Source organism: Pseudopipra pipra, chromosome 20 (assembly GCF_036250125.1).
Source record: "Pseudopipra pipra isolate bDixPip1 chromosome 20, bDixPip1.hap1, whole genome shotgun sequence".
NCBI lineage: Eukaryota > Metazoa > Chordata > Aves > Passeriformes > Pipridae > Pseudopipra > Pseudopipra pipra.
This window is the reverse complement of record NC_087568.1, coordinates 8,714,781-8,736,972: the sequence shown is the minus strand read 5'-3', so window position 1 is coordinate 8,736,972 and position 22,192 is coordinate 8,714,781. Positions and strand designations below refer to the sequence as shown.

Here is a 22,192-nt window from a genome sequence, read left to right as displayed (position 1 = left end):
CTCCCTTCTTTCTCTCTCTCTTTCTCTCTTTCTTTCTTCTTGCTTTCTTCCACATATGGAAGAAGGTTTTCTTTAAGGAAGAAGCCTTTCCTTATGGAAGAAGCCTTTCCTTATATCTTTGCTTGAATAATTACAGAACAGCAGAACCAGGTACAGATGTTTTCCATGTGGGCAAGGGGGAACAGTGCAAAATAAGTGTTCCTAATCTTTCCTCTTCCACTAAATGTTTCTTCTCATAGAGAAATCTAGAAATCCCTTCCAGTTGGAACCTCTCAGACACACCAAGAGAGCAGGCCCACGATGGAATTCTGTGCCCCTGGGGATTTCCAGTTAACCTGTGTCAAAACCCAAGCACAGGGCACGAAACACCCAGTTGAATTCAGACAGCAAATCACTGCCAGAGCCAAAATCATCATCACCTTCCTCCCCATTGCTTCATGTGCTCAGCTCTCTGCTCCTCCAGGCACAGGGATGGGGATGAGCTCAGCAGGCACACGGGGGCTGCCTGGCTCTGCTGTAAGAATTTCCATGGAATGAAAGAAAAAACAACAACAACAACAACAAAGTGCCTCTGAAGGTTTGTTGTTTTTCTTTTTATTTCAAAAACAAAATCTCGAGCCCCAGGGGAACATATGACACAACCATCTCCCTCCTCCTGCTCTTTTCTGCATCATCTTGCACAGCACACGCTGACCCGTGGGAGGATCTTGAGAGGAATTTGCCACAGGTGCTTGTAAAGTTAACCACATTCTTCTTGCATCCTCCTCATCCACACACCCCACAACTTCAGGGGTCTCACTGCACCCCCCAGGACCCTCGGGGGGGGTTTGTTCCCTGAGCTGACCAGGGCAGTGCCACTGTTCTTTGTCCCTGGGTAACCTTTCAGGCCTCAGAGCTGTTTATTGGGGCTCCAAAGCACTCAGGCAACACTTGTGGGTTTCTGTGAAACGGCAAAACAAGAAATGTCCCCTGGTTCTCAGGAAAGCATAGCAAACCACACCAGAAATCTATCAGCTTGAGGTGAGTTCTCACTGTGGCTGCATCTCTGGAGACGGGGGAACCAACACAGATCAAAGGCAAAACTGACCTGGCAACAGCTGACATGAAAACAAACCCTTAAAGCTGCCTCAGCTCTTTTAGCGAGTAAATAGTGTTTCATTTTGGTTTTTCTTAGTAATTTGAGAACTTTCTGCTCTTGGATAAACCTCCTGTCAAGGCCAAGCAGAGCTGCTCAGTGCCTCCCAGCCGGGGTGCTGCTAGGAAGGGCTGCATCCCTCCTGGTCTCTGCTGCTCCAGGGGGAAGGTGCTCCCGTCCCCTTACCAGCTTTGTGGCCTCCTTGGGACTTGCTCCAGCTCCACGAGGGGACTGGAAGGGTTTGGTGCCCAGCCTGCACTCGTGGCACGTGCGTGTGCTTTGGAAGGATGTTTGCAACAATCTCAATAAAATAATCTGTGGCAGTTTGAGGGGAGGAATTTCTCTTTCCAGCGAAGTCCACTGGGCAGTTTAACCACAAAGCCAGCTGTGCCTTTGGGGCCACGGTGCCAGCTCAGAGCCCTGGTGCCAGCTCAGAGCCCTGCTGAGCTGCGAAACCTTCGTTAGAAAGAGATGAAAGTGCGGATTTTTTTAATGATTTTAAGAATGTTTGTTTTCTGTGCTTTAATTTTTTCCAGGAAGAGATAACTGAATCTCAGAACTGATGAGCTCCAAACCCTTAAATGCTGGCACTGCTTATTAGCTGCTTGCTCAGTGGAGAATATTCTTCCTTATATAGGTCTTTCAGAAACTAGGTCAGAGGATTAACGTGAGTACCGGGTGCTAAAAATCCTCTTTGACAGCCTGCCTTCCTTTATTATTTTCTCACTTTGCCCACTGCAGACCTGCCACCTCCTCTGTTGATTCCTCCTGGGGTCAGCAGCGATGACCACAAAAGGTACCTGCACTCAGCCCCTGCAAACACCCTTGGCTGGCCTGTCCAAGTGATTGATCCCTTGTCTTCGAGGAAGGAGAGGTTGCTTTTCCCAGCAACGTGGCAGTGCCACACCAGCCCGGGCATTTGGATGATTTGTCAGTGCAAAAACGCCTCAGCACAGATGCCCTGGTCCCCTGAAGGCTGGCACACAGCGCCCACATTTTCGGGAGGTGCTGTTCCAGGAACAGGGCAGTGGGCTGGGTGCCAGGCCAGGGGTGAGGTGCTCACACAGCCCTCCTGCTGAAGAGCTGCACCTCCTCAGTGGGAGTTTCTGGGAAGCCCTGCAGGACAAATAACAATCACATCAACCAAAGCCTTCTGTGAAATTGCCCTCCAGGCAGCACCTTTTTTTCACTGCGCTGTTGATGCCTCACACCTTTGTGCTGATGGGGCATTTCTCACCTCATTGTTTACAGGAGATGGAGAAAAACTGCCTCTGAGATCCTTTGAATCACACAATGGCCTGGGTTGGGACGGACCTTAAAGATCATCTCATTCCAACCCCTTGCCATGGGCAGGGACACCTTCCACTAGCCCAGGTTGCTCCGACCTGGCCTTGGACACTCCCAGGGATGGGGCAGCCACAGCTTCTCTGGGCAACCTGTGCCAGGGCCTCCCCACCCTCCCAGGGAAGAATTTCTTTGGTGTAACACCTACATTTCCTCTCTTTCAGTGTGAAACCATCCCCCTTGTCCTGTCACTGAATGCTCTTATAAAGAGTCTCTCTCCAGTATCTAGATCTAGATCTACATCCATGTACCTACACATACCCACACCTGCAGGTCATCACTAAGAGCTCGAAAAACTATCATTATAAACCCATTTGCCTGAAATAGAAGTGATCTGCTAGAAGGAAAACCACACTCTATTATGTTGTGTTCACTTTATATACACTCTTAATCTGATTCCTCATGTGAGTGCACATGAACACCTATCCCGGGAGATGTCTGAGACAAACCCATGTCTGCCAGTGTGTGCAGACACGGGAGGGCAGAGGATGGACCAGGGGGTGCCCAGCAATGGGGCAAGAGGCAACAGCAGCAAGTGATGCCCAGGAAGTTCCACCTGGACATGAGGAAGAACTTCTTTGCTGTGCAGTGACTGAACAGAGACCAGAGAGTGTGGGGAGTCTCCTCACTGGGGGTATTCCAGGACCTGGACACAACCCTGTGCCATGTGCTGTGGGATGACCCTGCTGGAGCAGGGAGGTGAGACCACATGAACCACTGTGGTCCCTTCCAACCTGCCCAGTCTGTGATTCTGTGATCCAACACAAAGATTCTCAGGGAGGGTTCAGAATCTCCAGCTGGCCACTCAGCAAGGTGATCTTTGCTGCAGAAACGCAGAACAGCCCCCAAAAATCCGCTGCACCTTCAGCACTTTGCAAATCTGACCACCTGAGAGGCAGCAAAGCCCTCCCAACGAGCTGGGCTTGCAGCTCACCATGGAGCCTGAAAATGAAACCCAGAGCAGCTGATGTCCCTTCAGCCAGCAACAACTGCAAAGCCTAGAGCTTTTTTGCTACAGAAATCTCAGACTCTCTCCATGTGCTGTTTGCTTTGCAGTTGGAATAAAAGCCCCTTGCCAGCCACGTGGTTCCTTTCTGCTGTTCCTTCTCCAGCCCCGTGGTCTAACAAGGTGTACACACAATTTACCCACTTTTCATCTGGGCACTTGCTGTTCAGCCAGCTGAGTGTGCCCAGGATTTACTACCTGTTTGTTCTGGCTCCAAACAGCCCAGCAGTGGCAGCTGCCTGGTTTTGTTGCCTTTGTGGGGGAGCTGAGGGAAAATCCTCATTTTTCCTGCCTCCCATTTAGAGGCAAAAGTTGCTGCCTTGCCTCAGAGGTGTCGTGTGTCTCCTTTTTGGCTGTGCTGTGACATTCCCTGGGCACCCACACAGGGAACCTGATCAGGTGGTGTTTGTTCAGTGTTCAACCAAGACAAAGAAAACAGATTCTCCAGCAGTCAGGGTGTCCCCAAAGCCTCCCAAAGAATTGCTCTATCGAGATGGAAAGTTTGTTGAGAATTGCCAAACTGTAGCAAGGAAAAAAGCTCCCAGGGCACAAATTGTTAAAATTCTTCTGTGGGTGATGCAAAACTTTCCAGCCAGGAGTTTTAAAGTTGGAAATACACAATTACTGCTCCTTTACTTTAATTATGTTCACCACCTGCTCAGGCCTGAGGCACACAGAGCCAGCTCTGATGGATGGATCCCCCCCAGCACAGACACCTCCCTGCTTCTCCCTTTTTTGCCTTTCCTTAATGTGCTTTGAAGCACTTACAACAGTGAAGGAGCAGGTTGCTACAGAAATCAGAGCACTCCTACTCAGAAACACGCCATAACCAGAAAGATAATCATGCTTTCGTCACACACTGGCAGAGGAGTGGAAGTTAAACCCTTTTAAAAATATTTGGGAGTGCTGGTGATCCCTGTTTACAGTGTGGGGCTGGAGGCAGCAATCCCTGTGAGATCCCAGTGCCTGCTGCCACCTGAAACCTCCGTGGTTTCCTCTCACTTTCTGAGCTGCAAAGAAACACTGATATTTATGCTGAGCTGGCAGAACTTTGGGGTCTGTGCACCAGTGGTGCTCCAGCCTTGAAACTATTATAATGTTATATAAATATATATGTGTTTGTATGTATGTGTTCATCTGCACAGTGAACACACCATGTGACAGGTGGATGTTGGTCACGGCCCCAAGGCTGCCAGAGCTCAAGGAGCATTTGGATGAAGCTCTCAGGGGCAGGGTGGGATTTTTGGGGTGTCCTGGGCAGGGCCAGGAGTTGGACTGGATGATCCTGATGGGTCTCTTCCAGCTAAGCACATTCTATGATCCTATAAACACCTAGAGACAGGGATAGTTTTTACATATACACGGGTGCACACAGCTATGCATCCATCCCATCCATTCCATCCATATTTCCCACCTGTTGAAGTCCAGCTGACCCACTAAAGGATAAAATTATTTGGCACTCCCTGCCCTCAGAGCATCATTTAACCCAAAAGGCAGAAGGCTGGCAGGGTGCAGGATGTTAAACCAGCCCCAAAAGCTGCCGGGGAGAGGCTTTGCCCTGGCAGAGCCACAGCCCAAGGGCTTCTCCAGACCCCCAACAGCTCTCCCAAGGCTGTGCAAGGCAGACAGGAAAGCAAACAGGCTGAAGGGGCTGAGCTCTGCAGAGTGACCAGGGCTGTGTCACCTGCAGGGAGCTGTCACCCCTCCAGCACACGGGATTTCACCAGGGCAGTTTCCAGCCTGAATTCTCCCCTCACTCTGCTGGCACAGCTGGAGGCACTGGCCCAGTTGTGCCCAGGCACACACACACTTGTGCCAGCTCTGCTGGGAGTGGCAGCTGCACTCAGGGCAATCCTCTTTCCTTTCCTCCCCTGCTATGGTGGGGAAGCAGCACCACAGCCAAGAGCTGCTTCTCACTCCGTGGGCAAGTGAGCTGAGAAGGTTTGGGAAGGTTTGAGATGAGATGTTGGGATGGGTTGGGGTGCAGCAGGACTCAGAACTGAGGTTTTGCTCAGGGACACTGAAATTTTGGTGGCTCAGAGACCTTTATCCATGTCAGTGAGGAGATTTCAGAGCACAGGCTGGAGCTGGGAGGGCTTGGAAAGCTTTTTTGGAGAGCAAAGATCAGGCTGGTTGGATGCAAACAGAGCTGTGAAATCAGGGTATCCTCTCCTTAACCCCCCCCAACAATCCATGTTTCCAAATACAACACCAAGGGTGGGACATATTCCCACAAAGGGCTTTAGAGGAGAATCCTTGGGGCTGATGTGACACTGCCCAAACACAGAACTGCCACCTGCATCATTGGTCCAATGAACTTCTTATTATAAAAAATTGCAATTATTTTGGCTGCTGTGCCAGTGCTGCAGAGTGTGTGTGTGTGTGTGTGTTATATTTCCAGGCAGTCTGGTTACTAAAAAGTAGAGGATGCACAAACCTTACACTAAAAACTTATAAAAACTGTCATCCCGGGGTCTATTTTAATTTTTACTATTTATTTCCTAGGGAAATGAAATGAGCCAACTCAGAATGCTACTTCTGAGTTGGCTACTTCAAAATGGGGGCTACTTCAAAATGTTCCTTTTAAACCTTTTTCTAGGGAAGGCAGCTTTTATTTTTGTGCCAAGTAACTGCTTTGCAAGCAGCATCCTATTTGCATGATAGCCTAGAACCTGTTGTTAATAAAAAAGTCCTGACTCTTCCTAAAGCTGAGACTTTCACAACTGGTGTGATGACAAAGTGGAAATTATCTCTGAGACCAAACCTGGATGCTTGTGCTCTCTAGTGACACAGCCAAGCATTTTTTCTTTCACTTGCACCAAAACCCAACCTTTTTTCACATTATTTCTCCTCTCACTTTCACAGAATCACAGAAATAGAAGGACAAGGCACTAAGTAAAGTAAAAGTAAAGAGGCAGAGAAAGGGTGGGGAGGAAATGAGTCCCGAAAGTACTTTCAGTTTAAGCAGTGGACAAAATTTCAGCTTAGCTGTTGGTTTTAACCCTCTCTAGAAGTATAAAGAAGGAGGATTTTTTGGCAAAAGGAGCCACAAAAGTGGGAGTGAAAGGAATGATCTGCAGTGAAACCATCCTGTGCTGGTTTTTTCCCTCCTAATCTGTCGATCTGTGCTGGTCTCTGTCTCTCTTTCCTCTTTGCAGCACAGAATTTACAGTAAAAGCACAGGAAGCTGAATGATTTCCTCTGAGGAAAGTACCTGACTATGAAGAGGTGAAGGAGCAAAATCATCAGGCCCTTTGACTTCATCAATACCCTCTCAGGCAGAGATGTTATCTCGGAGTGAGACACCTTTGAAGTGGTTTTGGCAGGAGGTTTGGATTTTTCCCTGTGGCAATTCAAGTCTGGAGAGTCTTGAATTTGGGAATAACAGCAGCTGTTTGTGATGTTGCACGTTGTACACCACAAAAACCCTCTTCACCACCAGGAGATGTTGTCCTTCTGCCCACAGAGTGTGTGATTTGGAGGCTCCTCTCTGTCTCCAGGTTGGTTTTGGGGAGCTGCAATGAGGGGACTGAGGAGGGGGAAGCAGTTTTTTAGCTCCTGTCTCTGGGTCAAAGCTGCCATTCCTCAAATCTAACCCTTCTCCCCACCTCAGAAGCCAAAGTTGGGAAAGCCAAACATCAGCACTAAGGAATGTGACTGGGCCTCCTACATTACAAGACCCCTTTTAAAAGCTCAGCCCAGATTTTTGCAGTTTCAGGGGTTTTGAAGAGGGACTTTTACCCTAAAACAAACAAACAAACAAACAAAACCCATCCTTATCCTCAATGTCACCTGAAAGGGCACAAGTGAGTAACTTTGCAGATGCCATCTCAGTGAGACCATGAGCTCCACACATTTTAAAGTGACTAAAGCTGAAGTGGTTTGTTTTTTTTTTTTTTTAGCATGTGTGTGTCTAAATGTAAGTAGGAGTGGAAGGGATGAAGGACAGACAGAGATTGAATAATTGGGTACAACATCAGCCTCTTTATAGTGTAATAACTTCCTCTCCTACCACCTCCAGGAAACTTTCCTTCAGCTGACAGAGCTGTTGAAATGCAGGTGTGTGGTGATATTTTCCTGCTCCCCTCTCCTTGGGATGTCATTTCCACCTGCAAAAAGCAGCAGGACAGATTTATTTTGCAGAAGGAACAGGATTGATTCGAGCCTGGATGGAGACTCATTCTCAGCCTTGTGGAAATTCCTCACCAAGGCTGCAAGTCAAGTGAAAACTTCTCTGTGCAGTCATCAGGCTGTGTGGCTACTCCTAAACTCCTTGGGATGGAGCCAGGAACAGCTTGTGAGCAGCCAGGGATGACCCAGAAAAGCAGAGAGGTTCTTACATCATCTTTTATTCTGTTTTTTGTTGGCTTTTTTTTTTTTTTTCCCCTGAAAATTGTCTTTCCCCCTCACCCAAAGCAGCTCCCTCACCTCCAGATTTAAAGTGTGATTCAGATGGGTTTTCACAGGGAGGTTTTCAGCCCTCCCAGAGCAAAGCCCTTCCCTGCAGCTTTGGCTGAGATTTTCTCCCAGTCTCTTGCTGACAAAACACACCTTGTTGAGCAGGACTAACACAGGTTGTACCCACTCAGAGCTGCTGCAGCACTGCAGGCTGAGATTCCTGGGCCTGAAATCACCGAGAAAAAGGCACCTGAATAAAGGAATAAAGGAATAAAGGCTGGAGGCAGGAGGGCTTTGGGGCAGATGTTTTTCAAAGCAAATGCTGAACAGGGGCTGTCCCCAGCAAGCAAAGGGTTCATGTCTTCTTTGGTTTAATTTTACATTATTTTCCCCACTTCCCATGCAATACATTTTACCTGATCATTTTTGTCAAGTCTCTGTATTTTTAACACGCTGTGAAGGTGTCTCCATCTGCTCCTGAGTTCCAGCCTGCCTGTAGCTCCTGAGAGTGCAGAGATCCAGCAGCCACAATCCAAGCACCAGCAGAGCAATCCCAGCTCTATTCCAGAGCCCTGGGATGTTTGTCCACATCCCTGGAAGGCAGAAGGCAGAAGTGGCAAGGTACCCACGAGGCTGATGCCACCACCTTGTCCTTTCTGGGTGGGGGATGAAGCTGCTGCTTATTGATGACACCTAAATATTTCTATTCAGCTTTCTACTAATCAGGGTGGGATAGAGAAAGTTCATTAGATTAAGCACAAAGAGTGCTAAGAAAGAGAAAGAAGAAAAAGAGAAGAAAAGAAGAAGAGAAGAAAACGAGAAAAGAAAGAAAAGAAGAAAAGAAAATGAGAAGGGAAGGGATGGGAAGGGATGGGATGGGAGAGGAGGAAAGAAAAACAGGAAGAGAAGAGAAGAGAAGAGAAGAGAAGAGAAGAGAAGAGAAGAGAAGAGAAGAGAAGAGAAGAGAAGAGAAGAGAAGAGAAGAGAAGAGAAGAGAAGAGAAGAGAAGAGAAGAGAAGAGAAGAGAAGAGAAGAGAAGAGAAGAGAAGAGAAGAGAAGAGAAGAGAAGAGAAGAGAAGAGAAGAGAAGAGAAGAGAAGAGAAGAGAAGAGAAGAGAAGAGAAGAGAAGAGAAGAGAAGAGAAAAAAGAAAAGAGTACTGTTCCTGCAGAGTTTAACAGCCCTCAGAGTTAATGTGGCAGCTACAAGCTGGTTTTTCAAGGCTGCAGTTTTGGAGTCAGGTAGTGGACTGAGACCAAATGGGTGGCAGGGGCAGCCAGCTGATCACTCCACACTCCATTTCTTGGTTTTCATGCTATTTAACCCCCAATTATGCCCAACTGCTCTTAAAGTAAAGCAAGTCAAAGTTGGAATTTTGAATGAAGTGACATCCCTGTACAGGGAAGGTGGGAACTAGAAGGTGTTTTTTGTCACAAACCACTGCAATACTTGGGCTTATTCACCAGTGCAGGCTCAGGCAAGATTCCCTGGGTTTGTGGTTACATTTAGCCCAGAAATAGGTGAGATCAGTTCCCACGAATGGAATTGCAGGGAGGTGAGGGAGCTGCACCCAGGGGTGGTGCAGCAGAGGGGGGTCTTCTCCTGGGGTCAAACTGAGATGATATCAAGGTGTTACTCTGGCAGATGGAGGAATTTGAAGTATCTGTCATCTCCAACAACACACCAGATGTCACTCACTCAGTGTGACCTCACACTTGTGTCTGGATTCAGGAAAAAACACATCACTCAACAGTCCAAGTCTCACAAAAAGCCAGAGGATTTCCTAACTTAAATGCTGCCATCAGCTTCAGCCTCAGTGCCCCAAATTTATCCATCCAGCTGACTTTTTCCCAACTGCTTTAAGCACTCACCTCACCCAAACTTAAGAAATTCAAGCCTTATATCTTGCTGAGACTGCAGTAAGAGCAGGACAGTGACACTGGAGAAGATGCTTTGTCCCAAAAATACCTTATGGACACAGTCCTAACCCTATAAATCCCTCTCATGTTCCCAAATACCTCCTTCAGTGCCTCTGAGACCTCGAATCTCACTGCTTAGACATTTTTGAAGCCCTTCCTCTCCTGCCCCCTCGAGGCTCCCAAACTGCTTGGTCATGTTAAGGATTAAAACCAGCACTAAGGTTGGGCAGTTTATAAATGGATTTCAAAACTGAGGGTGTTTTAAAACTAATTCTCACAAGTTACAATCAGGAGAGAGAAAGCAGACAGGGAATATCCATCCATCCCTCCCAGTAGCCCCTGGTGGAGCCTTTGGTACCAAACCAAGCTCGTGGCAGCTCTGAGGGGTTTCTTGGAGTGTTTTACTCCCAGGATGTGCCAGTCCCTCTCTCACAGTGGTAATTATAAAAAAAAATACCAAACGGGGCCTCTGTCAGTGAGTAATTACAGGAAATATCATCCTGCTCCTGTGCAGAGTCTGTGCTGGAGAGAGGAACAAACCTGAGCTGTGGAGCTGCCAAGGTGAATGACACCAGAGCCAGGGACAGGCAGCTCTGGGCTGGGACTGGGAATGAGGAAATCATTTCATAAATGTCAGTTCTTGTCCTGGATGTCTGCAAACAGACTGCAAGAGCTTCCAAGGGCCCAGTTACACGGATTTGGTGCCATTTCCCAGTAACTTGGAAAGCATTCCAAGAGAGGAGCCTGTTTCTTCCTTATTGGATTTGTTCTTTTTTATGCTGCCTATCATTTACTGTAATAAACACCAAAGGAGGGCTATTAATCATAGAGAATGAATTTAATTCAGTGCTGCAGCTCACACCCTTGCCAGTGCTCTGAAAGGTCAAAGGAGACTTGTGTTCCCTGTGTAAAACAAACAATATTCAGTAGTGTAAATTCAATTGGGTGGAAGGGATGGAAGAAAGAAATTCAAATTACCTGGAATAATATTAATGAAGGAAGTCTCTCTTCGATATCTGCTTTTGCTGTGACTCAGATCCTGCACCTGCAAGCCAAAAATTAACTTTATCTTATGGGTATGCTTGCAAAGCTCCTGCTGTGTGGCCATGGGGCGATGGTTTACAAAATACAGATAGTTTTCCTAACAAAACCACTGTTGTAGAGACACCAAGAGCAGGGAGGGAGCTCAGAGTGCTGGATGTCAGCACGGGGGGAGGCAGCAGCGAGGAGTGGCAGTGTCTGGAGTGATGCTGGGTATCCACAGGATTCCCAGGAGCTGCCAGAGCAGGCACAGCCCACACGGACCCCTCGTGCCATCTGCTGGCAGCCAGGCTCAGCATGGAGCAGGAGAGAGCAGGGCTGCCCAGGGATGCTGGAATACTCGCTGGAAGAGTGAATTCTCCCACTCCCCCAGCCGGGCAGTGCCTGTTCCCAGAGGGTAAATCCCCTGCACCACCCCTGGGTGCCTCAGTCCCGGCTCCCAAAGCCCTGCCCGGCAAAGGAGAGCTGGGCCCGGTGTGAGACACTTCCTGGGAAATGAGCTGTAAATACCTAAAGAAATCAGACATTTCTGAAATGTAGAATCATAGAATCATCCAGGCTGGAAAACACCTTCGTGATCATCAAGTCAAACAAGCATCATCCTGTTCCTTGTTAAATCTTGTCCTCGACTGCCACATTCAAATGGGTTTTGAACATGAATCCGTTGCTGACATTGATTATTAATGAAGCAAAACACCCAGGTTTTGGGGTTCCTGTTGGCAGCACCTTGTGTGCCCCCACCCAGCAATTCCTGCTGTCCCAGGGCTCTCTCACAGTGAAGAGGGTCCCAGTTACACCCTGGTACTGGGGGAGCACCCACCAGGCTCTTCCCACTGGGGCACTGCCAAGGTTTCAATCAAGACTGTGAACAGCAGGAGGGTCTTGGGACATGAGCATGGAATCTTGGAATGGTTTGGGTTGGAAGGGACCTGAAAGATCATCCAGTCCCACCCCCTGCCATGGGCAGGGTCACCTTCCACTAGACCAGGCTGCTCCAACCTGGCCTTGGACACTTCCAGGGATCCAGGGGCAGCCACAGCTTCTCTGGGCAACCTGGGCCAGGGCCTCCCCACCCTCACAGGGAACAATTTATTCCCAATATCCCACCTAAACCTTTCCTTCATTTCAAAGCAATTCCCCCTTGTCCTGTCCCTCCCTCCCTTGTCCCAGGTCCCTCTCCAGCTCTCCTGGAGCCCTTTTGGGCCCTGGAAGGGGCTCCCAGCTCTCCCTGGATCCTTCTCTTGTCCAGGTGAGCACTCCCAGTTCTCCCAGTCTGGCTCCAGAGCAGAGGCGCTCCAGCTCCTGGAGCATCTCCATGACCTTCTCTGGATTCATTCCAACATCCCCAAGATGCTCAGTTACAGCTCAGAAATGTAATGAGGGAAGGACTGCAATTAAAAATAACAACAATATTACAATGGAATATATATACATATATATATATGTATATATATATATATATAAATTAGGAAGACTGGACCTAAGAGTGAAGGGAAATGATTCCTTCCCTCCTTTGTTTCCTCCCTCCTGATTCTGAATGTTTTTAGTCATATTTTACACAGCACTGAGGAGACAGAAACAGTTGTTCTATTTGAAAAATGCAACCTTGAAGTAGGGCAGAGAGACTGGTTTAAAACAAAAGATCTTTTATTGTCTTCAACTGAAGAGGGTGATACAGAGGAACTACACTTATTTTCATCATATAAAAAAAAAAGAGAGCCCTTTATTTACACAAAGTGTTCAAAGCTGCCAATGGTTCCTAACAACAACTCTGTATTTTCCTTGTATTTGTTAGTTATTCCCACCTGGATGGAGCAAACATTGGTCAGTAACACTTAGGAAAACATGTAAGAAGCTTTTGGGCAGGAAAAATAAGGATGATGTTTGGAAAGCAACGGGCATTTCACTGTAACAAACCCACCAAAATACTTACAACCAGTCACTGACTAAAGGAACAGTTTTCAGTAGGGGCTCAGCAGCCTTATCATTCTCAGCCTGTCTTTTATGTCCCCATCTAAATATATCCTGGACATGCACAAACTCAACATGTATGAAAAAAAAAAAAGGTAGAAATTTATTTAAAAGTAATTGTGCTTTTATTTATAAAAAAAAAATTTACAATCAGACACTGTCCCGCTGTGTTTCCCAAAGCATGGTTCTCTTCAAAATGACAAAAATGTAGCTTATTATTATTATCATCATTATTATTATTATTACTTTGTCTTTATATTAATAATATTAATCTTATGCTTTAGTTTAAAATCATACTGTTTTCCCCTTCCCATCCCCTCCTCTGTGGTACTTGATATATATATATAAAAAAAGCCTTTCAAACAACCGACGAATTTCCATTATAACTAATAACAATAATAATAATAACAATAATAATAATAATAATTAATCTTACACCTTTCTGTGTGTAAAATATGGCTGGTTCTAAAACAAACTACCAACGTACAAAGCTGTTCTCCCTCCCCTCCCCTGGGCCACCCGACAGATACTCAGAGAACGCGGAAGAACTTTGATCCCAGAGCCTTTCCGGGGGGGTGAAAAAAAATAAAAAATAAAAATAAAAAACGAATGACCCCAACATCCAACCCTTGAGATGGTTGTCTTTGGTGTGGAGGACGTCCCCGGCGGGCAGCTGGAATGTTGGATTTAAGGCCTGGCGTCGGGAACGCCGCGAAGCCTCCGCGGGGCCGCGGGTCAGCCGTGCCCGGGGACACTCCGTGGAGCCCCCCCAGCCGTGCCAGAGGATGGCCCCACACCCCCCTGTCCGTCCGTCCGTCCGTCCCCCCCTCCCCCTGCCCTCCCTGGGGCCCTACGCTCGCTTCCGTCGGCCTTCCAGGTTCCGGAAGCTGGAGGGTCTCAGCTTCATCTCCGCAAACTCGATGGAATACTCGTGGCCCTTCCAGTGGAACCAGTTCACGCCCTGGGGAGGAGAAGATGAAGAGTGGGAGGTCACACGTTCACTGCTGTTGGCAGGTTTGGTGCTTTCCCTTCAGTCTGAGGTTGTTTTCTGGTGTGGGCACAACAAGGAGGGGCTTTGGGGAGCCCAGGGAATGTACAACCTGTCCAGACCCACCCACAGGCTGTTATAGAATGGTTGGGGTTGGAAGGGACCTTAAAGGTCATCTTATTCCACCCCCTGCCATGGGCAGGGACACCTTCCACTATCCCAGGTTGCTCCAAGCCCCGTCCAACCTGGCCTTGGACACTTCCAGGGATGGGGCAGCCACAGCTTCTCTGGGCAACCTGGGCCAGGGCCTCCCCACCCTCACAGGGAACAATTTCTTCCTAATATCTGCTCTAAACCTCCTCTTTGTCAGTTTAAAGCCATTCCCCTTGTCCTGTCACTCCAGTACTTGGAAATAGTCTCCCTGCATCTTTCCTGTAGCTCCTTCATGTCCAGAAAGGCCACAGTCAGGTCACCCCAAAGCTTCTCTTCTCCAGGCTGAACAATCCCAGCTCTCCCAGCCTTTCCTCCCAGCAGAGCTGCTCCAGCCCTCTGATCATCTTGGTGCCTCCTCTGGACTCTCTCCAGCAGCTCCATGTCCTCCCTGTGCTGTTCCCAGGGCTGGAGTAGCTCTGCAGGGGGGTCTCACCTGAGGGGGCAGAGGGGCAGAATCCCCCCTGTCCTGCTGCCCACACTGGGGGATCAGCCCAGGGCATGAGGGGTTCTGGGTTGGGCCATGTCCAGCCTGTCCCCCCCAGCCCCTCCAAGTCCTTCTCCCAGGGCTGCTCCATCTGCTCATCCCCAGCCTGGATTGATCCAGGGGTTGCCCTGGACCAGGTGCAGCACCTTGAGCTTGGTCCTGTTAAACCTCTGCCCCCCAGAGCTGTCCCTCCTTGCCTGGCTTTCAGGGCAGGAAGAACATTTTGTTTCCCATGTTGAAAACTCGAATTGTTCCCTGCACATTGGGATATTCCCTTGGGAAATCAGACAAAAAACATCAATATTTCAACAGCTGATGTTAAATCCTTATTTTGTGAGCAACTGCCCATATATTTCTCTATGATCCTGGAGAATGGGTTGGTGCTCTGACATCTGGCTGAACCATCAGACGGATCCATTATTGCAATTCTCCTTTTCCTCATGGATTACAGAAGCTTCCAACCCCCAACTCACCTGACTGTGGCTGTTGTCCCCATATCTGCCCATCAGATTGACCCGGTGGCAGTTCTTGTACCAGAAAGCACCTTTGTATGACAAAGCACAGTTGGTGATGGCAGAATCATGGTCCTTGTCAAAGGTGGAGAAGGACCTTCCGTTGTGGTAGGTCATGGAGTCACCTGGATGGGAGGAGATGAAAGAGCCAGGTCAGTGTTTTGCCTGGTTTTTCATGGGAATGCCCATTCTGGAGCAAATGTTTGGACTGTGCCATGCACTGCCTAAATCATGAAGGTGTATTTAAGTTTTTAAAACTGGCCTTGTTTTAATACAGAAGGAAATAGACAATTTTTGTCGTCGCAGGCAAATCAAAATATTTTTTCCAGGTGGTTTCTAATCCCCAACATATCAAGTGGGTTTTTGTTTTTATGCAGCTCAGTTGGAAGTTGGATTTTGGCCCTGTACAGTGTGGACAGAGCAAGTCACAAGGAGGGAATCAAGACCAAAGGAGTCTCCACATTGATCAAACCCTACTAGCTGTAGCAGCTACTACCAACCTGCACCAGTGTATTTGCCTTAAATCATAGAATCTTGGAATGGTTTGGGTTGGAAGGGACCTGAAAGATCATCTTGTTCACCCCCTGCCATGGGCAGGGACACCTTCCACCAGCCCAGGTTCCTCCAACCTGGACACTTGCAGGGCTGGGGCAGCCACAGCTTCTCTGGGCAACCTGTGCCAGGGCCTCCCCACCCTCCCAGGGAAGGAGTTCTTCCCAATATCCCACCTAAACTAAGCAGACATTAATTCTCCTGCTGCATATCCTTTGTATCTCTGTGCATGAAGTTCCTGTGCTGGTCACAGGGCAGAGCCCACACACATCCCTGCACCAGCAGCGGGAAATTATCTCCTTTTAAGACAGGTTGTGAAACTGGATTTATCTCTTAATCCTCTGAAGCCCTGAAGAGGACTCAGTAAGGGCTGCAGGGTTTGCCCCAGCATGATTACAAAAGGCAGCTGATTTGTTCAGCAAAATTATAAATCATGTTATAGCAGGACTTTGCTGCAAATTCTACTGACAAGGAATGAGGCTGTGCCAAGCTATTATTGGCTGTATAAATGACAGTCAAGATTGGCCAAATGAGATATACTGTGGTTTAATATACTTGTTTAAATGCTGTCACAAGCATGGCATGAAATGTGGCATTGAAATGACTGGAGGATTTAAAATGGAAACATAAAATATACTGATATTTTGGAACACCTAACACAGAGGAGGTACCTGCTGTGATGGTGATTATCACACACACAGTTACCAGGAGCCAATGGGGAGAAAATCATAAAGGAGAAGTAAAACAATCAATATCATAGAGGAAAGTCAAGATTGGCCAGATGAGATACATACTGTGGTTTAATATACTTGTTTAAATCCTGTCACAAGCATGGCATGAAATGTGGCACCAAAATGACTGGAGGGTTTAAAATGGAAACATAAAACACATTGATACATCCCCATTTTCAAACACCTCACACAGAGAAAAGGTACCTGCTGTGAACTGATCAACACACCCATAATTACACTGAGTCAGTGGGGGAGAAAACATAAATGAGAAGGGAAAAAGATCAATATTTGCTCTCACCTGCTGTGCCACTGTACCCATCCACTCTGAGGCGGTACCTGCTCTTGGCATCCCCCACACTGAACCTGTCATAGACAGCATAGGCTGTGTCCCCCTTGTCCCTCAGGTCCACACGCAGCTCGTACTGCCCCTGAGAAGTGATTCTGTGCAGGTTCTCCAGGCCTGTGGACAAAAAGGAGCAGTTTGTTTCTCTCCCTGTGTTTGTTTCTCTGCCATTGTGTTGTCCCATAAACGGGCTGCAGAAAGAAGGCAGGGCACAAACACTGGGGAGGGAAGTTCAGCTGGAGGGTGTGGGGTCAGCACAAAAGCAAATAAATAAATCCAGGCTGACTGAGAGACCCCTTCCCTTTCAATAAACAACCCCAGGCTGACTGAGAGACCCCTTCCCTTTCAATAAACAACCCCAGGCTGACTGAGAGACCCCTTCCCTTTCAATAAACAACCCCAGGCTGACTGAGAGACCCCTTCCCTTTCAATAAACAACCCCAGGCTGACTGAGAGACCCCTTCCTTTTCAATAAATAAACCCAGGCTGACTGAGAGACCCCTTCCTTTTCAATAAACAACTCCAGGCTGACTGAGAGACCCCTTCCTTTTCAATAAACAATTCCCTTTCAATAAACAACTCCAGGCTGACTGAGAGACCCCTTCCCTTTCAATAAACAAACCCAGGCTGACTGAGAGACCTCTTAACTTGCAATCACAGGAGCAGGAAGCTCGTTTGGAAAAGCATCCAAAGTCGTGCTGAGTGATCATCGTTGTCTTTCATCGACAAGCAAATAAAATGCAGCACAACCTTCAGAAATGTGGGGGGTTTTTTCACTTCTGTTTTCCAAAATGTTGGTTTTCTACCTCTGTTTTCTCTGCTTGGCTTCTCTGAATCAGAAGCACAGTTTGTTTGTCCTTCTGTCTTTGTGTCTCTGCCATCCCATAAATGGGAGCAGAGTGGGCTGTGGAAATAAAGCAGGTGAGGACTGAACTTTCAACACTGGGGAGGAAAGTTCAGCTGGAGGGGGGTGTCAGCACAAAAGCAAATAAATAAACCCAGGCTGACTGAGAGAGCTCTTAACTTGCAACCAGAGAAGCAGGAAGACCATTGGGAAAAGCAACCAAAATTGTGCTGTGTGATCATCACTGTCTTTCACTGACAACCAAATAAAATGCAGCACAACCTTTGAAATGTGGGGGTTTTACTTCTATTTTCCCAAAATGTAGGATTTTTACTTCTATTTTCCAAAATGTGGGGGGTTTTTACTTCTATTTTCCCAGTTGTGGAGGTTTCACTTCTATTTTCCAAAACATTGGTTTTCCACATCTATTTTCCGTGCTTGGCTCCTCTGAATCACAGGGTTTTGCTGTTGGGGGTGTTCCAGGAGCACAGGAAGAAGGTGGTTTGCAGTTGCTTCTCAGGTCACCTGTGATTTCTTCCAGAGCACCAGTGGGCATTGGGTGATCCAAACATGACATCTCTGAACTGCAGTGGCAGGGACAGGTTTGGACCTCAGTCCACCTCACAGAGGATCTCCCTGCCCTCCTTCCCCCAGACCATATTCCCCTTTACAAAGACTCTTGCCAGCTAAATGGAAGCTTCTAAGTGGTTCCTAATCTTTGGGGCTTTTTTTAATTAAAAAAAAAAAAGACAAATTCTTGCCACTCACCTATCCAGAATTCATCCTTGGGATCTCCAAAACCTGCCACATAAGTCTTCCAGTTCTTGTAGAAATCTTCCTTCCCATTCTGACGCCTCAGGAACACCTACAACCCCACATGGAACGAGTGTCATGGACAGACTGCCCTGGGCAGAGAGGGGACAAGCCCTGGGGCTTTTACAAACACAGAACTTCACCTTCCTTCCCCCCTTCTTATACCACCCAAAGCAGAGTCTCACTGAAATTACTGAATTATACCCAGGCTGTTGGATGCTCCTTGGGTTTTTTAAGTCTCTGGTTTCTCTGTTGGGTTTCTCTGATGGCTTCCCAGGCTCCCATATATGATGTTGCCTTTCAGTTCCTGCTCTCTGCCCTTTTAACAACGTCTTGCAGTTCTGTGTTCCTCAGCCAAGGATTTCTCCATTCCCTCTCTCCTAGCCATGCATTTCTCCAGCTCCTTTTTCCTTCCTGTGCCCTGGGTCCCTCTGGCACGTTCAGGTTTGAGGATATCAGTATATTTTTGATGCCATTCATTTACTGTCCCTTGTACAGTGGCCTGGGAAGACTTGTTGGCCACCACTCCACGTGCTGAACAAATGTTCTTCTGTCTTGTGCTTTAACCTCCTTCACTCTGTCTCTCATCCAAATAGAGTCAGTTCACCCTCCCCTCACCTTGTTAACTATTTAGAAGGTGTGTATCAATCTAAGATGGTCATTCCAACAGCCCCTGTAGCCAGTGGAGAGGGATCAGTGTCTTTCCAAGGTGCTGGAACCACTGATGTGACCCATCCTTTGGAGACACCTCTCTCTCCTCCAACTACAAAAAGAGCTGGTAACCTTGTTTTAGGATAAAATTCCCCGGATTTAGAGACAAGTGAGCCCTACTCTGATCAAATAAACACTCTGAGGGATGCCCCAGATGAGCAGGGTGGGATCTGCTGCCCAATACTCACGATCCATCCGCCCCCGTCCTCGCCCATGTCACAGAAGACCTGCAGAGGTTGAGCCTTGTCCCCGTTCACATAAATTGTGTAGAGCCCAGAGGTGGCTTCTCCATTCAGGAGGGCCTGGGAGCAGTCCTTGGGGTAAGGGTAGAGCAGCCCAGCTGCACACACAAGAAAAGACAGAGCAGTGCTTAAAAAAAATCAGCAGTTATGAGGAATTTCTAATACAGATGAGTCAGGAAAATCCACCGTGGGTCAATGGCACAGCCAGGAACAGAACCTGGACACAGGTTTATGATTACATCCTATAAAACATTCACAGGAAACAGCAGATGATGTAAATTTTTCTTTTGGATGTTCTTTTGCCCATCTGTCTGCACTTTGGGAAGTGCTGGGGATGCCAGGTGAGTCCCTACGAGGAGGGAGTGCATCTCCAGCTAAATCCTGAAATGTCCTCAGCTCTGGTACAGCAACTTCGGGTTAAACCAAACCCACCAATCTCTGATCACGGGACAGAAAAGGGAGGGGGAATATAAAGACAAGCTTTCAACCACAAATAAATTAATTGGGAGTATTTTGCTAGCAAGCACAGTACTAAATATGATATAAAACTGAGCTTTAAAAACCCAAGTAAGAGTTGAAGTTACAGGGAAATGTTAAGCATTTCTTTCTGACAACGAGCCAAGAGCATCATTGCAGTCAGAAAAATTTCTAAACCACAAAAAAGCTTTTGTTTTTTTTTCTTTTTCAATTCTCTCAGGCCATTAACTGTCTCAGCCAATGGTTCCATTAAGTGATGTCACACAGAAGAGGTTTTAACTGTGGCTGCTCACACAGTGGCTGTTGGTCCTTTCCAGTGTGTTGCCCTTCCCTGCCTGTTCCTCAGCTACAGAGAATTTCAGAGAATCATAGAATTGTTAAGGTTGGAAAAGACCTTTAAGATCATTAAGTCCAGTTGTCAACCCAGAACCACCACTGTGTTCACCACTAACCCGTGGCCCCAAGTGCCACATTCACACGTTTTCTGAACACTTCCAGGGATGGTGACCCCACCACTTCCCTGGGCAGGCTGGTCCAAAGCTTTACAACCCTTTCCATGAAGAAATTTTTTCTAATAGTGAATCCAAACCTCCCCTGGTGTGACTTGAGGCTGTGCAAGTTCCCACCACCGCTGGGATTTGGAGGGAAGTGGCTCTGCAGGGAGCTGCTTCAGTGCTTCCCTCTCACTAATTAGCACACAAATGCATGTTTAGAGTTTAGGCCAGGCTTAAGCACCTGCCTAAACGAGGCTGACACTGGGTGACATGGGTGAAGTCACCCTGGTCAGTCCCTGCTTGTGGTCAATTTACCAAACATCAGTTAAATAGCCCCAGATTTAATTCTGCTCCTCTTTCTGTGGACTGGGGGCTCGTGGTGGAGCTCCTCCTGCTCTACACACGCAGTGACTGAGCACACTTGGGCTGTATGACTTTTAGCAGCACTTCCTCAGTCCTTGGGCTGAGGTTGGTACAAGCAGGAGGAGGGGGAATGGGAATGGCTGCAGGTCCTGCTGGGCCTGGAAGGCTGGAAACTGTGAAAAGTGAGACAAATGACAGGCAGAGTGTCACAGCTAATACAGAACAGCTCCTTTTTCTCAGTGTCAGCTGGGAAGTGACCTTCAGAGAAACCAATTTATTCCTGCATCCAGCTCCCTGGAGAGCTGTCCTGTTAGGGCTGGAGCAGTGTGGCTTTGAGACAACCCATCCCAGAAAGAGGAGGACAAACTGCCCAGAAATTCATCTCCTCAGATCACTGAACTCACTTGTGTTCGTGGTTTGCTTCATTTCAGCTCAAAACTCTGATTTGTTTTCACAGCTCAGAGGCAAATCAGGGTGTCAGCTGGATTTTAAAGAGTTCCTTTTGATATTTTCCATGGGAAAGGCAGGGTGTTTCATCAGAGAGAGGTGATGAGGGTGAATATTAGTAAAGAATTTCATCCTGCCAGTCTGGGAAAAGCAGATGACAACTCAGGGGGAACTTTAGAGACTTTGCACCTACACTACAAGTGCATAATAAAAATAGGATTAAACTCTTCTAAGAGGTCTGTTTGTCCTTATTGCAGAGCTCAGCTCTGTCCTGAGAGTAGTAATTTAGATTATTTCAGCTGTGCATGTGCTCTAAAGTCCTTACTTGTGGTGAAAACAGTCTGGATTGTTTTGCTCCTCAGGGATCCACTTAAGGCCTGGAGCTTCACTGTGTACTGGGTGGATGGGCTCAGCTCTGCCAGGCTGTAGGAAGTTGTATCAGGATTTAGGATGACTTCCTAGGGAGAGGAAAAATAATACAGAGAGATCTCAGAGAATGAAAAGCATAATGACCAGGATAGTTATATATTTTAGGCTGTCACATCATTTTTTGTGGCAATTATTTATGGTATTTTTAACCATCTAGGTTAATTAGCACAAATCTATCAATACAAAACTATTAATACAAAGTTATTCCTCTTAGATTTTTATCAAGCTGACTTTCCCTAAAAGTTCAATAGAAGTTGCCTGGAAATGAGTCTTTTCCATCTTAACACACGAGCTGTGTGGTTTAAAAGCAAGGCAGCAGGAATGTTTACATGCCTTGAACGTGCAAACTCATAAAAAATTGGGAAGAATCATCCTTTAGGACAAGGAACTGTCACACTCCAGTCCTCCAAAGGCTGCTTTTCTCTCACAGTAAAAGACTGATGTGCAGTGTGCTTAGGGAATTTGCCTTCCTGGAATTCAGAACTGTCTCTGATGTACCAGGCTGGGCATCCAAAATTGGGTGTTTTTTTTCCTTGGAATTCACCTGGTTCATATTTAAGCACTTAGTGTAATCTAATTATGTAGGAACAGAATCAAATCATTGGAGAACAAGAGGCACTTCCAAAGGTGATTCATCCTGCCTTAGAAGACCCCAGAGATGGATCCTCCTGGGTTTAGGAGGGGAATGCCATCCTCTGGGGTGTGTGAGTTTATTCCATGACACAGGTTTGGAATGA

At 47.2% G+C, this 22,192-nt stretch overlaps 1 protein-coding gene across 4 annotated transcripts in view; it reads right to left on the bottom strand.

Annotated features, from left to right (window-relative positions):
• Positions 1-12,470: 12,470 nt before the first annotated feature.
• The window catches only part of TNC (tenascin C), a 74,210-nt gene continuing 64,488 nt past the window's right edge, over positions 12,471-22,192 (bottom strand). For all 4 annotated transcript variants that reach the window (XM_064677107.1, XM_064677108.1, XM_064677109.1 and 1 more), the window contains 6 exons: positions 21,352-21,484; positions 19,192-19,343; positions 18,248-18,344; positions 16,591-16,752; positions 14,971-15,134; positions 12,471-13,773 (listed from right to left, as the gene is read on the bottom strand). In XM_064677107.1, coding sequence (XP_064533177.1) covers positions 13,663-13,773; positions 14,971-15,134; positions 16,591-16,752; positions 18,248-18,344; positions 19,192-19,343; positions 21,352-21,484 — 819 coding nt within the window. In that variant the 3' untranslated portion in view covers positions 12,471-13,662. The remainder of the gene's footprint in view (positions 13,774-14,970; positions 15,135-16,590; positions 16,753-18,247; positions 18,345-19,191; positions 19,344-21,351; positions 21,485-22,192) is intronic.